The sequence below is a fragment of the Cervus canadensis genome, chromosome 4 (assembly GCF_019320065.1).
Source record: "Cervus canadensis isolate Bull #8, Minnesota chromosome 4, ASM1932006v1, whole genome shotgun sequence".
NCBI lineage: Eukaryota > Metazoa > Chordata > Mammalia > Artiodactyla > Cervidae > Cervus > Cervus canadensis.
This window is the reverse complement of record NC_057389.1, coordinates 28,480,731-28,495,500: the sequence shown is the minus strand read 5'-3', so window position 1 is coordinate 28,495,500 and position 14,770 is coordinate 28,480,731. Positions and strand designations below refer to the sequence as shown.

The 14,770-nt window shown below is 34.3% G+C and overlaps 1 protein-coding gene across 4 annotated transcripts in view; it reads right to left on the bottom strand.

The window, feature by feature from the left end:
• SSBP2 (single stranded DNA binding protein 2) overlaps positions 1–14,770 on the bottom strand; it is a 297,991-nt gene that overhangs the window by 37,397 nt on the left and 245,824 nt on the right. For 2 of the 4 annotated variants that reach the window (XM_043464737.1, XM_043464734.1), the window contains 2 exons: positions 8,881–8,972; positions 3,367–3,415 (listed from right to left, as the gene is read on the bottom strand). In XM_043464737.1, coding sequence (XP_043320672.1) covers positions 3,367–3,415; positions 8,881–8,972 — 141 coding nt within the window. The remainder of the gene's footprint in view (positions 1–3,366; positions 3,416–8,880; positions 8,973–14,770) is intronic. The other 2 variants (XM_043464738.1, XM_043464735.1) reach the window with 1 other exon arrangement.

Here is a 14,770-nt window from a genome sequence, read left to right as displayed (position 1 = left end):
TTCTAGGTTAAAGGAGACAAAGAGACTTGACAGATGAATGCAACAAGTGAATGGGGATTTTCTTTTGTTACAAAAGACACTGTAGGGACAACTGGAGAAATCAAAATATGGTGTGCAGATCAGAAAACAGATTACATCAATATTAATTTTAAAATGTTGATCCTTATACTGTGAAAGCTAGTCTCTTCATTTTTAGGAAACAAAGTTCTTAAAAGTATATAAAACATATTTGGAAACAACAAAAACAAAGCAACCAACCTTTAGCATGCTACCCTGAGGAGCCCTGGCCATACTGTACTGACACAAAATGAAAACTATTTGTAACATTAAATACAGACAAAAAGTCCAAAGAACTTGGAATTCAAAATAATACAGGTACATTGTCACTACAGTATAATCAATGGTATGCAGGGAAAAAAATCCTTCTTGAAGACTTTGCTTTGTTTCATGTAAGCCTTATGTTTTTGCTAGAAAGTCATCAGTTGCCTATGACTTTTTCTTCTCATAAACAACCATAGTTCACGAGGAATGCTTTTCCTTTCAGTGCTCAGGATGATGACTCCTTTCTCTTTGTGAAGAGAAAATGATAGGTGTTCTCACAACTTTTCCCTATCCCATCAAATTCTTTGAGGGTAGGTATACCCATGTGTGGTATACATTAATCACATTAGCAGGGATTGCTTTCAACTTGATTGCGTGCCTACACGTGTGCTGGCCAAATGCCCGCTGTGGAGCGGTTGTTGGACAGTGGTTTGATATGCACAGCTCCTTCTCTAACTCCGTGTTTCTCAGGATCTAAAATAACGCAGAGCTGCTGACCTGATACAGTGAATTCTTCCATCCACACTGCTTGGCTCTATGAAATCCCAAAGAGTGTTTTTGGTATGGTAAGCCCCCTAAATATGAACGAGTTCTGTTCTGAGACTGCATTTGTAAGTCCACTTTGTTCTCAGTCCAATCAAGTTAGCCCAGGTACCCAAACTGACACACTTGGCTATACAGTATTGTACTGTAATAGGTTTACAATACTTTTCACACAAATAATACATAAAAACACACAAACATTTCTACTCTTACAGTATAGTACCTTGAAAAGTACAGTAGTACAGTACAACAGCTGGTACTTCTTAGCAGTACCACCTATACTACCGCTGCTTTTATGCCAGCTTCTGGACATCCTGGACTTGAAATAAAGATACTGTATGACTGTACTCTATACAGTGCTGCAAAGTACACAGAAGCACAACCGCATGCGGAGGATGCAAGCAGGTGACAACATACACCAGACATGTGAACTCACATGACTGGACATGTGAACACATGTATGTTCATATCTTTGAAAGTTTGCAACTTGAAGGTTTATATGTCGGGGACTCACTTTAAAAATCATCAGAAACAACCCTTTCCTCATCTCTGCCTCTATCTAATTCTCTTTACTCGGATGACACATGTGCTAGGTACAACGTACCACCTTCAGGATCAATCCTTCATTGGTGGCTTTTAGAGGACAGGGTCTCCAGTTAAGAGTACAGGAGGAGGTGCTGGGGAAGGTGGGCAGGGGTGGGTATGAACTCACTCCCGCCCTGCAGTGTAGGCAGTGTAGGGATGGCTGGCTAAGGGGCAGTGAGGACGGTGAGAGGTCTTTTTGCTTTTAGGTAGGAAGCTTACTAGTGGAGGTGGGCTGTGCTTACTAGTGGGTAGTGCTTTTTAATTATTTATTTTTTGGATAGTGCTTTTTTAATCCTGTTTCACCAGATGTGCAGATAACAGAAATATGTTCCAGATTCTGACAATAGGAAGACTGGTAGAGTTTCTGCCGTTATTAAAAAATTGTTTTTCTGCACCTTTGGGTATTTCAGTGGGAAGTTCGAAGAAAGTATCTGAGCTGCTAGTTAGATGCTGTTTTAAAGTGAAGTCTTAAAATTTGAAAGGCATGTAGAGCAAGAAGGAAATAGAAATGTGAACTGTTCAAAAGCATATATGCAAATGAAAAGAAAACTGGAGTAAAGATAGTTATATATAACATAATCAGGTAAAAGAGTATCTTATAAGATCTGCTGAAATAGTGCACTGAAGACCCAAACAAAAGCAACATCATCATTCTCTCCATCCCAAGCAATTTTATTTAATTATCAAACGTCATAGCTATTGAGACTAAGAGATAGGCAGGTAATACAGATTGAACATTTTCTCTAAAAATATGACAGTTACTTAATTGAGAAGGAAGTGAGTTCTGCCTTAGTATAGCAATAGATTCAGGATGATTCTGTCTATACCATCCACCAGGGAAGCCCAAGGATGGTGGGGTGGGTAGCCCATCCCTTCTCCAGTGGATCTTGCATACCCAGGAATTGAACTGGAGTCTCCTGCATTGCAGATGGATTCTTTACCAGCTCAACTGCATGGGAAGTCCATACTATCCACACTTCACATTAAATTTTCTTGAAATTTATATTAGACATTGGATCAGTTTCATGTTTATTCAGAATTAAGGCCACTGCTAGTCAATATAGGTACCTCTGCATATAAGCAAAAGGCATCCCTTTTGGGTAAATACTCCACAGACTTCACAACTGGAAAACAGCTGTATTTCAATTTCCCACTGATTCCCTGACTCAGGCATCTTTGTGCAGTGCACATACTACACAGATGTACAGAGTAGAACTCTCTCATATTGAACTCAAGATTTCAAATGTCAAGAAAAATATTTCCTGGGTAAGTAAATTTAAAGTCGTATTATTTTTAAGATTGAAAGCTTTAATTTTAACCTGTGCCTATATTTGTGACTTTATTAAGAAACAAATATATTTATGCAGTCAAATCACAGCCACAAAATGTATAATGAAAATTCCCATGATGCCAGATACATAGATACCATAGATACAAGCGTAAGGACAGCAGTTTAGCCCACAGGCACGAGGCAAAGGTACACTTGCTTCCTGGGGCAGCGAGAGAGCAAGCCTAGGTATAACTAGGACAGCAAGTATAATCATAACACCTGATAGCAGTTGGTTTTATTTGGTAATTTAGTGATTATTATAGTTATTTTAGAAGGTGAATTCATTATATGATAGGTTTTATGATAAATGTAGGCTACTACAGTATTCTTTTTGCAATAAATCACACTACTTATTTTCAAATGTCTGTTAATCTACATAGAATGCATCTTTACCTTATATCTTGAAGTGAAACAAATCACATAATTTCAAAGATTATGCATATTTTTCTGAGAACACATAAAAATACTTTTGGATTATTACTTTAAAAAGGTTAATATAACCAACTGTGGGGCTTTCAAAAGGAACAGATTTTTGTTGTTAAATGTTACAAAGCACAAAGAAAGTGAAAAAATATATATATACTCACTGAATTGGCATTTGTTGGGTTTGGCCAAGGTCTACCACCACCTGGGCCCCTACAAGACAATATGATAAATGAAATTTTAACTCATGCTCTGAATGTTTCACAATAAGCAACAACATCATAAAATACTAACATTTATAATTCAGTTACCATGCTGTTCTAGTTCAGCACTGTAATTACTCTATCTTCTCACAGCTTTTTTTAATTACTAAAATCCAAAAGCCTTATCATTCCTCAAACAGCTTTCTTTCCAAATCAAACTATTACTAAGCCTAGTTTTAAGTTCAGTTATTATAATAACCACCAAAAGTGGTAATCACTTATAGCAGTAAATATATATATACATATATTGAAACATAAGAATCTGCTTTTGGAGTAAAAATCACTAATTATGAGATAAAGACAAACTATAATTGTGACATCAATGTAAGTCCTCTCGGTATCATTCAAAATGAAATTGTTTGTAAAATACTATTAAATATAAAATTATTGCTTGTATTAAGCTACAAATAAATATGTAAAAGTTCCCTCATCTTCAAAAAATTTGCATAGAATATCACATTACTTTACACATCTATATTTCAATCTATCAGTGCTGACAATTTAGTTACTATTAAACAAGGGAACTGCATTTCCTGTTTTCATAATTGTAGTTCAAGACAGTGGTCAGAGTAAATCTTGGGGAAAAAAAACAGGAGGTAATCTATGCCAATGTATGTCAATACATTGCTTCATGTTAGGGTGGAGAAGCATGCTCCCTATTCTATAGCTTAAAAGACATAATGATTTTAAAACAAAATTAATGCCTAATTAATTAAGTTAAAAAGATCTCCTGTCCATATGCTTTTAGTATTAACTGCACCTGAATAAATACTGCCTGATGAAAAGGAGACTATTGTTAGCAGGTCCTCTGTAATTAGGGTCACTCAAAATTCCTTTTCCCTCTAATATCAATGAAAACACTGAGCTTTTTAATTAAAAAAAAAAAAAAAAAAAAGACCCCTGATTCTTACTCTAGGGACCTTAAACCTAAGGTTCTAAATGTTAGATAGAAGTTGTCCAAGTTAGCTGTATTACTCATGTTTGGTTGGAATATTTAGAACTGTTTTGAGTATTATTTTGGGATTCCCAAGGAATGCAAACAGCAGGGAAGGGCATGAGAAATTGTGTCCTTAGGCTCCATTAAGATGCCCAAGTTACAATTTTACCCAATTCTGTTTGAGGAATAGAGGGGGAGATAAGATGCTGGAGTCAAAATATTATGCACAGCCAGAAGGTGAGGGACATATGTATTGTTTCTGGAAATAATTCCTCTCTAAGATAATCATAATGACTTTACAATTAGTTACTGGAGCACTTTAGAAAGGCGATTTTACATAGAGGATTCAATGTCTTAATGGGCAGAAACGGAGGGTAAGCATAGGATATATGTTGATCAAGTGAAATATTTGACTTGCTTGATGTTAATCAAAACACAGTGGAGAAATTGGGAAATACTTACAACAACATAACAATATACTATATATATATCCAAATCATGGCCAAAAATTGTTTGCAATGATATGCAGATAATCTCATAATTCTGAAGTATTATGTTTAAACAATGACTGTGTGAATAAGATATATTAAATATAAAATAATTTTTACTTAAAATTTGCTTAATGTTAAATTAATACATTAAACTAGATATTAAAATAATTAATTACTTAAGTAAATAAAAATTAAATGATTAAGCTAAATTTATTCTAAGAACCATAAAATACCTTTTATGCATTTTAACTGTTTGACAAATACTAATGTCTCAGCTCACCATGTATTTCATAATAAATTGCATTTTACTGTAATGAGTTAAGTATTAATTCATTTGGATAAGCTAAATTTCCCTTATCATTACCACTGTGTTAGAAAACACTTTAAGGTTTGCAAATACTATTAAATAGAGGGTGATAGTAGTGAGTAGTTTTATTAGAATAACTTCTTAAGTGCAGTAAGTTTTCTCTACTTTTGAGGGCCACCAGTATTATCAAGAGTAATCTACAAACTATAATGGAGGCATTATTTTTAATGTAAATTTCTATATAAGTATAGTTTGAACTAGAATCAGTTAATTTTATTTAAAAATAAAGAGAAAAATGAAGCTTAAAAGAATTTTGTTTACTTAGGTAAGTTTTCAAGGCTGGTATTCCTTTGTTTTTTTGTTTTAACTGATTCTAACTGAACTCTCCTCTCTTCACATCTCCTACTCATAAATACTACCTAGACCTCAAACCTAATGGACTCAGTTGTAGCTTGCTAAAATTTGCTTGTCCCAAATTACAATTCCTCTGCTATTCCCAAATAAACTCATCTTTTTTAAGATCGCAAAAAAAAGTCTTTAATTTTTGGTAGGGTGTAAGGATATGATGAAATGAAGGCAACCATGACTACCAAAGAGAAAAAATATCTTTTCTTCTATAATTCAGTCATTTTATTTCAAGATAATAACTATGTAAACCTTATAATTCTATAGGGTATGATCTAGAACCTAAAGGGTCTAGATCCTTTGAAATTATTTGTCCTCTTAGTTTCTATAAAATATCAAGGGCCACAAAGTTGAATTAGAAATCTTTTAAAATGCTGAATATTAATTCTTTTTAAATTTGTAAAAATGTACTTTATTTAAAAATATAGTTTTCTTTTAAAAATCTATGATGCATTTGAAAACATTTACATCGTGGTTAGTTTGTAAATTCTACTTTAAGTTACTGAAATTGATATTGAATTTTAATTCTAAATATATACTACTAGTTATAGAAACACTAAAAATAGGCTTATTTTAACTTTAGATGACACTACATATGATTTACCCTGAGTTTAGAGCATGGAAATATAAAAACCATACCAAAATAACCATTTTCTTTGGAGATGACCAATATGTTTTTTTAACAACAAAATAATCAAAATATTGTTCCAAATGGTTTGGTTTCAGTAAGAGAGAAAGCTACAGTTAGAATATGGTATTTATTTACTTTCATGACCAGGGCTGGGTACTTTTTACTATCATTATATTTTGGTCAAATAATAAAAAGTGACAAACTTCAGAAACCTCCCCCAGATATGACCCTCTGGTAGATCCCTGCTGACCCCATCACAAATATCTAGACTATTAAAAACACAGTCCAGGCGGCGGCTGTTCAGTTGCTACATCATACCCAGCTCTTTTGCCCCCCCGGACGGCAGCCCGCCAGACTGCTCTGTCCTTGGGATTTCCCAGGTAAGAATACTGGAGTGGGTTGCTGTTTCCTTTTCTAGGGGATCTTGCTGACCCAGGGACTGAACCTGCGTCTTCTGCACTGGCAGGAGGCTTCTTTACCACTGAGCCACCAGGGCCTAGCCTAAGTAACACTAATTCTAATGCCCTTTCCTTTAATTTTTAATTTATCCAACATGTAAAAAAATGACATGAAGAAAGTCATAATTTCAGTTAGAAATACTTACTTGCCACTACACAGTAAGATTTAATTTGTTTTAATGATAATAAATTATGGAGTGAATTTCAATAAAATTTATTGAGTACAGTGGAGACAGTAATATGGTTTATTTATGTCTCTTTAAATTCACTTTTGCTTTATTGGGGCCAAAATCAATAGAACAATGAGTCTCTCTGGTTGGATCGTCCATATTTCAGAACTTTCTCTGTTAGAGGGAAATATTTATGATGTCATTGTCCTCAAAGGAATCCTAATTTATAGAAAACTGAAAATTATATAAGACCCCAAATAAGTCAATAGTAATTAATGGAATGTGAATCTGTAAAGCTTCAAATTTCTTTAAAAGCCGGAAATTATACAAATAGTAACATAATTAATAAATATTTTAAAATACCTGGATATATTAAAATGAGAAACCCAAACACCAACAGAAATAATCATTTGAAATATTCAGCCATACTTTTAGTCTTCATAGTCTATGGAATTAAATATACCCATAAGTATCTGTTTAAATGTATGTGAGAAAGAAACTAGACAATTTTAAGCAGCTATTTGATTCCCAGTGGTCACATGAGAATGACTTTTCTTATACTAGCAAAACCAAGTTGATATAAAGTTGACCACATCACTAATTATCATGATGAGTAATATACCAAATGATATTAGGTACATTCTTAATATTTAATGAGCATTCAAAATGTATACTCCTTAACATCTATACATAGAATTCAAATTATCCTTTAAAAGCTATTTCATTTTAAAGTCAGAATCTTAGGTATGTAAATTTTATACATATCTAAATCCTATTTTTGAGAGTTTCAGCTTTTGATATAAGCACAAAATTTCACTCCTTTTTGTAGCAATCATTAATAAGGCTAAACCTTTGAGGAATTTAAGAAAAGACTTCATGTCTATCCATTTTTACTTTAAAAGTAAAAAGATGGGATAGGAAAATTTGACCTACTTTTTTCCCCCTTGTTCTGTCAGTTTTGAGCCTGGTTGGTATCCACCTATTAACCTATTTTCTATTTTAGGCAAAACTGCTTTCCATGAAAATGGTTCCAGAAACTTAAACAAATCCCCATGGACATCAAACAAAGCTTACCTCAGTATATTTTCAACGCCATTAAATGATGGCAGAGTCGTTTAGTTTGATAGATAAGGAACCAAAACGTGGACTAATGGGGAATATGGAAATAGATGAGACTACCCACGCCATACACAGAGCTCTTACGTTATTTCTGATAAGATTTTCTTCAGGCTACATCATGGAATTGATCTTCTAGTGAATTAAGGAAGGCTGTTAACAAGTTCTGGGTATATATGGAACTTTGAGGACAAGTAAGATAATGAAAAAGGAATTAAAATTCCTTAACAAATTGCATTCTATTGACCGATAGAAGCAACTGCTCTCTTTGTTTTTGAAAGGCCTTTATAGTAAAAAACAAACACAAAAAAAGTCTATTAGTTTACTCCCTATCTAAGTATATCTTGAATTTTCAAAAGAAATTATACTATGGGAAGTTCTTTAATAAAGAAGAAACTACTAGAAACTTCTTCCTGGGTTAGCACTGGTCCCAACAAAGCAAATATACATATATCTTTAGGAAGAAGATATATAGGTATATATATTTCTAAAAGTTTAAAACTCATAGGAATCATGCGGTATCTGTTACAATGAACAATATTCAATAGTCTACTTCTGGAGAGTTAAGTCATGGTCCTGGTGTCATCTCTTCATATTTTTGTATTGACTGCATGAATACTATGTGCTCATTTACAAGAGATTCATTTTTATGATAAATAGAACATGAAAATCAGGCTAAAAGTTGCCATTTGAAATGGAAAAAAACTTAAAGGTTGCAAAGAAAGACAGAAAAACAGAGAATATGTTGTGAAAACAAAGCAAACACTACAGTTCACATTTAATTCATTTATACATCATTTTACATTACAAAGAATTTAACTTAAATTGTGTTACAAATTGGTGTGACTTTAGAAGACAGAAAATAGAACACTTTACAGGACAATATAGCATTTTGCTTACATGTTCATTCCAGGCATTCCGGGGCCACCTAAAGCATTCAGTGGGGGTCTCATTGCACCTCCATAGTTCTGTAATGATAACCAAGGGTCAGACTACCACAAAACAAAAAAACAAAACCAAAGAGGAGGGGGGAAAGAAAGGAGAGCAGGTTAATGATTTCCCTACATAACTCCTGGTTGGATAAGGCCTGTGCAATTCATTCTCTGAAGGGTCCACTCTTGTACTTTTGCTTCTATTTAGCAGTTACATTGGTTTGTGTCTTTTAAAAACTACGTGAATATGTATGATCATTGGAGCATGTTAATGATTACGGTATAGTTACAATTGTAATATTCAATTATCTTTATTAATTTCTTGATATCTGTACAACAGTGAACTTTTTCAAGCAAGACATTTCATAAATCCCAAACTCTGTTTTTAAAGAAAAGACTAAGTCAACATGTTTGAAATTGTCAGGATCAGAACAATTATGTAGTCTGAAAACAAACAGGTGAATCTAATATAAGCAAGCTGAATGCAAACTTCTGTCTGCAAAATAATACATTCCAGAAAGAAATGTACTAGTATACAAATCCACAAAAATATATGAACACTAAAGTATACTTAAAATATGCACGTGTGAATTATGACTCAACAGACTTCTATCAATATTTGAGTGTTATGCGCATTCAAAAAATAAAAACATTTAATGTATATATCATATTAGTTTCCATAAAGGCCAAAAGATTAATTTTAATATGATCATATTAATATATTTTGAACTATCAACTATTGTACTTCATGCTTGGCTTTCTGACATTACTATTCCGCCAACTTTTCTGACCATTCTTCAGTTTCCTTTGCTGATTGCTTTTATTTTGCCAACTCTTTAAATATCACTTTTCTCCAAGTTCCAGCCACAGCATCCTTCTAAATAAATATGCATTTATGGGTAAACTTATCTGCTACCATTAGTTCAACAATTATTTATATGTTAGGAATCTCAAATCTATTTTGTCATGATGTCATCCCTAAGCTCTTAGACAACTCACATGTTGAACTTCATATTGGTTGTTTCTATCTGGATACCATTTCACACTCAACATACCTAAAAGTCACCTCCATTTTATCTTCTCACAGCTGCGTTCTTTATATTGCCTTCCTCAGTCAGTTCTGTGGCATCACCTTCTATACAGTAGTCTAGGCTAAGAACCTCTGGGAGCTCCTTGATGTTTCTTCCTTTTATTTCAATTTCCGTATCCAGTCAGTAACCAAGGTCTATTGATTCCACCTGTGAAATGGCTCTTGAAATACTGCTCCCTTCGTATCACTCGTCTCTGTCATTTACTGACACGACTGTACTCTCAGCTGGTCTCTCTGACCAGGCCTCTCCCCCTCCCAATCTATCCTCCATACCGCCTCCAGACTGCGCTGCTTAAACGCAGGCCTCTTTATGTGGCTTAAAAGCCACGATGACCCACACAGTCTATCAAATGAAGTCTGGTCTTCAGCATGGCCCTATGATGTTATTCACAGACCAGCCCTAGCTGCCCTCATTTCCTATCATATTTACTTTCTCCCCTCACCCCCACCTCTACCCTTCAGATTACTGAATTTCTTGTGGTTTGGAAACTTGCAGTACACTTTTATACTCATGATAACTCATCTGCGGTGGCCTTCTGTGTGGTAGGTGCTAAGATGACAAGGAAATATTTGATGAGAGGAGGTCTGTTAACTCCAGCGAGTAAGCCACAGTTTGTAAATAAACTACCTAGTTACACGTTGTTCTCATTATTTGCTTTTATTTTCAAGAAATCATATTTAAATGTCTCAAATGAGGTGCTATGGAATAGGAGAATGGTATCTATCCATAGCTGAGAGAGCTATTTCTCTTCACCTCTGAATCATGCATGGGGATGGCAGCAGCTGCATTAGCAAGGAGTATCTGAGAAGGAAATTCGTCACTGGGAACAAAATCTACATGATAGACTATAACACAAATTCTTCATAAAACAAACTGCCCCTCATTTTTGATCCTAGAAGGTCTGTGTTTTATTTTATCAAGGGATACATTTGTTTTCCTCATAGCTCTGGACATAGATAGTGGTTTGAAAATCTGTTTCCCCTGCCCCATTTCCTCTGCCCCCCTTTCTATACGTGTATTTACTGGTCAGATTCTCCCAATGATCCATTCAACCTTAACTTTCTTATCTACAAAGTGATAATATCATCTCTCTTATGAGCTTATTGGAGGAAAAATGAAACCATACAAAACACCTATTATAGTGCTTGGTGCATTAAAGGCAAGATACCTGGTGCTCAAAAACTGTAGTTGCTAACTCTTACACTGTTAATAAGGGACCAACTTAAATGGGTCTTCTCATTTACCCTTGAGCCCTCAATCCTAACAAAATTATGTACTTCTGACGTAGTGACTCCCTGCCAGAGAATGCATATTTCTTTTTTCGACTTTTCCCCTACTGTTTAATAGTTTTTCTTTATGTATCTGCATCTCATGCTAAACAATAAGTACCTGAAGGTAGAATCTGTTCTACTTATCTTTGTAGATCCAATCCACAGTTCACAAGTGTTACAGGATATCCATAAGAAATTATCCAATACATATTTTGAGAAACTTATAATATTTTAATTTTGCAAATAATCTGAAGCAAACAGAAAACAGGAAGATAAGAAAGAACAACAGGCTTTCTAATAGGTAACAAAGGCAGAATGGGAAGAGCTAATTTGGAATCACTGAATTTTAAAGCTGATGGCAGCTATACAATTCCATCTGGTTTAATCTCTCTCCCAATGCAATGCTCCTGACAAAGGACTGTTCAGACTCTGCCTGGAAAGTTTACAAAGAGTGTTTCCATGATTGGGCAGTTAAATTTCTAGAAAGTTCTTGTACTGAACTAAATTCCACTTCCTATCTTAGATGTGAAAATACAGAATTAGTTTACTTCCTCTTAACATTTTATCATTTCTTCACCCCAAGTATTTGACTTGGAAGTCATGATATGTTCTATTTGCATATAACTCACTTATCCTCCAGATTTCTAAAGGAACTAGAACTAGCTGGAGAGTCCTGTTGAATTTTTCTGTTAATCTATATGTATCTGCTGAGCCTAAGAACACAGACAAGCTAGCAATATATTATTACAAGAGCTACACAGAAAAATGACTTCAAATACGATATTAGGGAAGACATTTTTCTTGACTGAATAAGTAATTCTGCTTTTCTATTGAAAAGATATTGATATCAGTCTAAAAATCATGTATTACCACTGAACTTTGATTTAAAATAAATTAAGGGGTGGTAGAAATTTACCAGGATTTGAAGCAAAGTTTTATTTCTTCCTCTATGCAGTAGGTTTTAATCATATATTTACTATATTCTAGGTGTGCACTTTGCCTCCAGCAGCATTAAAGAATCAGATTATATATATTTCGTTTAGGAATTCAATTATTTCAATAGATAGCTACTGTCCCTCTTCACTACATTGGTGTTAAGCTGAAAAACCTGGAAATAATATCTGTGATACAAAGGAGATACATATTTTGTTTGTGCATAAAACTAGAAATAATATTCCAGACATGCTTCTATAATTCAGCTATAAAAAAGCAGACACATTCTGTTCTTAGGTAGTATCTGTATTATTAAATATCTGTCATTAGAGTCTCTTTTCTTTTTTTCTATCTTAAGAAACACAGCTAACTTTTTACTACAGATCTCACAGTTTATAATCCATATGTTACTTATACCAAGTGTTATGAGTAAATATCTCACAAGAATCCCTCAATTCAAATGATTTTTCTTCATTTTAAAAAAATTTTTCTTCATTTTTAGCCAACTGTATCATTCATATGAATGTGATTCCTATTTTCATTTAAGTAAATGACATATATAAACAATTTCATTTTACCTTTTGTACTTAAATACAGTGTTATATAAGTTGTTGCAAGCATTTCCGGTTTCTGAGGTAAATTCATATCAGAATGCTTTACTTGCCCCAAATTATAAAGAAATAGATAGCAAGGATATTAATCCAAATGGAAGAAATAAATTACTCTCTTTGGGTTTGAAAATGCAAAGAAAGTCTGTTCTATACATGTGTCTCTTTTTCTGTCTTGCATATAGGGTTATCGTTACCATCTTTCTAAATTATATATATGCGTTAGTATGCTGTATTGGTAAACACCAATCTTTCTGGCTTACCTCACAAAACACATAAATTTTTGGCTTGACATTTTAAAACATAAAGACAAGTATGCTTTTTTACTTCTGCATTTTCAAATGAGATCTAAGTATTCATATATTCAATAGCTTAGGTAAGCATCGGTATATCTTTCAAATACTGCAAAACTTACTCAAATCAGACTCTAATTTTTAAAAGTGTTGAAAATATTGGTCTGGAATGACAAAAACTCAAAGGGCAGCTAGCCAAAAAGTAAGTGACCTGAATGAAGAATAACTAAATTACAGACATCAACTTTTGACATATATTCAAAATGTATCTATTATGAAAATCTTTCAAGAAAAAAAAATTCTTCAAGTTGTATATAGCTTTAAAACTGGTTGGTTTAGTTTATTAAAGTGAAAGTGAAGTCACTCAGTCATGTCCAACTCTTTGTGACCCCTTGGACTGTAGCCCACCAAGCTCCTCCGTCCATGTGATTTTCCAGGCAAGAGTACTAGAGTGGGTTGCCATTTCCTTCTCCAGGAGATCTTCCCGACCCAGAGATTGAACCTGGGTCTCCCGCATTGTAGGCCAACGCTTTACTGTCTGGTCCCATCACCTCATGGAAAATAGATGGGGAAACAGTGGCTGACTGTTTTTGGGGGGGGGGCCTCCAAAATCACTGCAGATAGTGACTGCAGCCATGAAATTAAAAGATGCTTACTCCTTGGAAGGAAAGTTATGACCAATCTAGACAGCATATTAAAAAGCAGAGACATTACTTTGCCAACAAAGGCCGGTCTAGTCAAAACTATGATTTTTCCAGTAGTCACATATGGATGTGAGAGTTGGACTACAAAGAAAGCTGAGCGCCGAAGAATTGATGCTTTTCAACTGTGGTGTTGGAGAAGACTCTTGAGAGTCCCTTGGACTGCAAGGAGATCCAACCAGTCCATCCTGAAGGAGATCAGTCCTGGGTGTTCATTGGAAGGACTGATGCTGAAGCTGAAACTCCAATACTTTGGCCACCTCATGAGAAGAGCTGACTCATTTGAAAAGACCCTGATGCTGGGAAAGATTGAGGGCAGGAGGAGAAGGGGATGACAGGGGATGAGATGGCTGGATGGCATCACCAACTCAATGGACATGAGTTTGAGTAAACTCCGGGAGTTGGTGATGGACAGGGAGGCCTGGCGTGCTATGCTTCATGGGGTCGCAGAGTCAGATACGACTGAGCAACTGAACTGGACTGAACTCAAAAGTATTCAGTCAGTGAACTATTCTACAGATCCTATAAATTCTAATTGCCATTAACAGATTAATGATGGTTGGTCCCATAAATCACCATCCCTAACATGAGCAGAAATAGCAAAAAAATAATTTAAATATCTAGATTACAGTTTTGTAAGACCTTAAGAAAATATATAGGAAATAAATGAGCATAAATAATTTTTTTAATTTTGACAATCTCACAAATATTTACATAATAGGTACCTCTGACAAATTTGTGCTTCATGTTCCAATACAATTTATATAGTTGATCCTTGAACAACATGAGATTGAACTGTGCCAGTCCATTTATAAGCGGACTTTTTTCAGTAAATATATTATTGGAACATTTTTGTGGATTTGCAATAATTTGTAAAAACTTACAGATGAAAAGCACAGTCTAGAAAGAGCAAGAAAATTAAGAAAAAGGTATGTTATGAAAGCATGAACTATATGTAGAT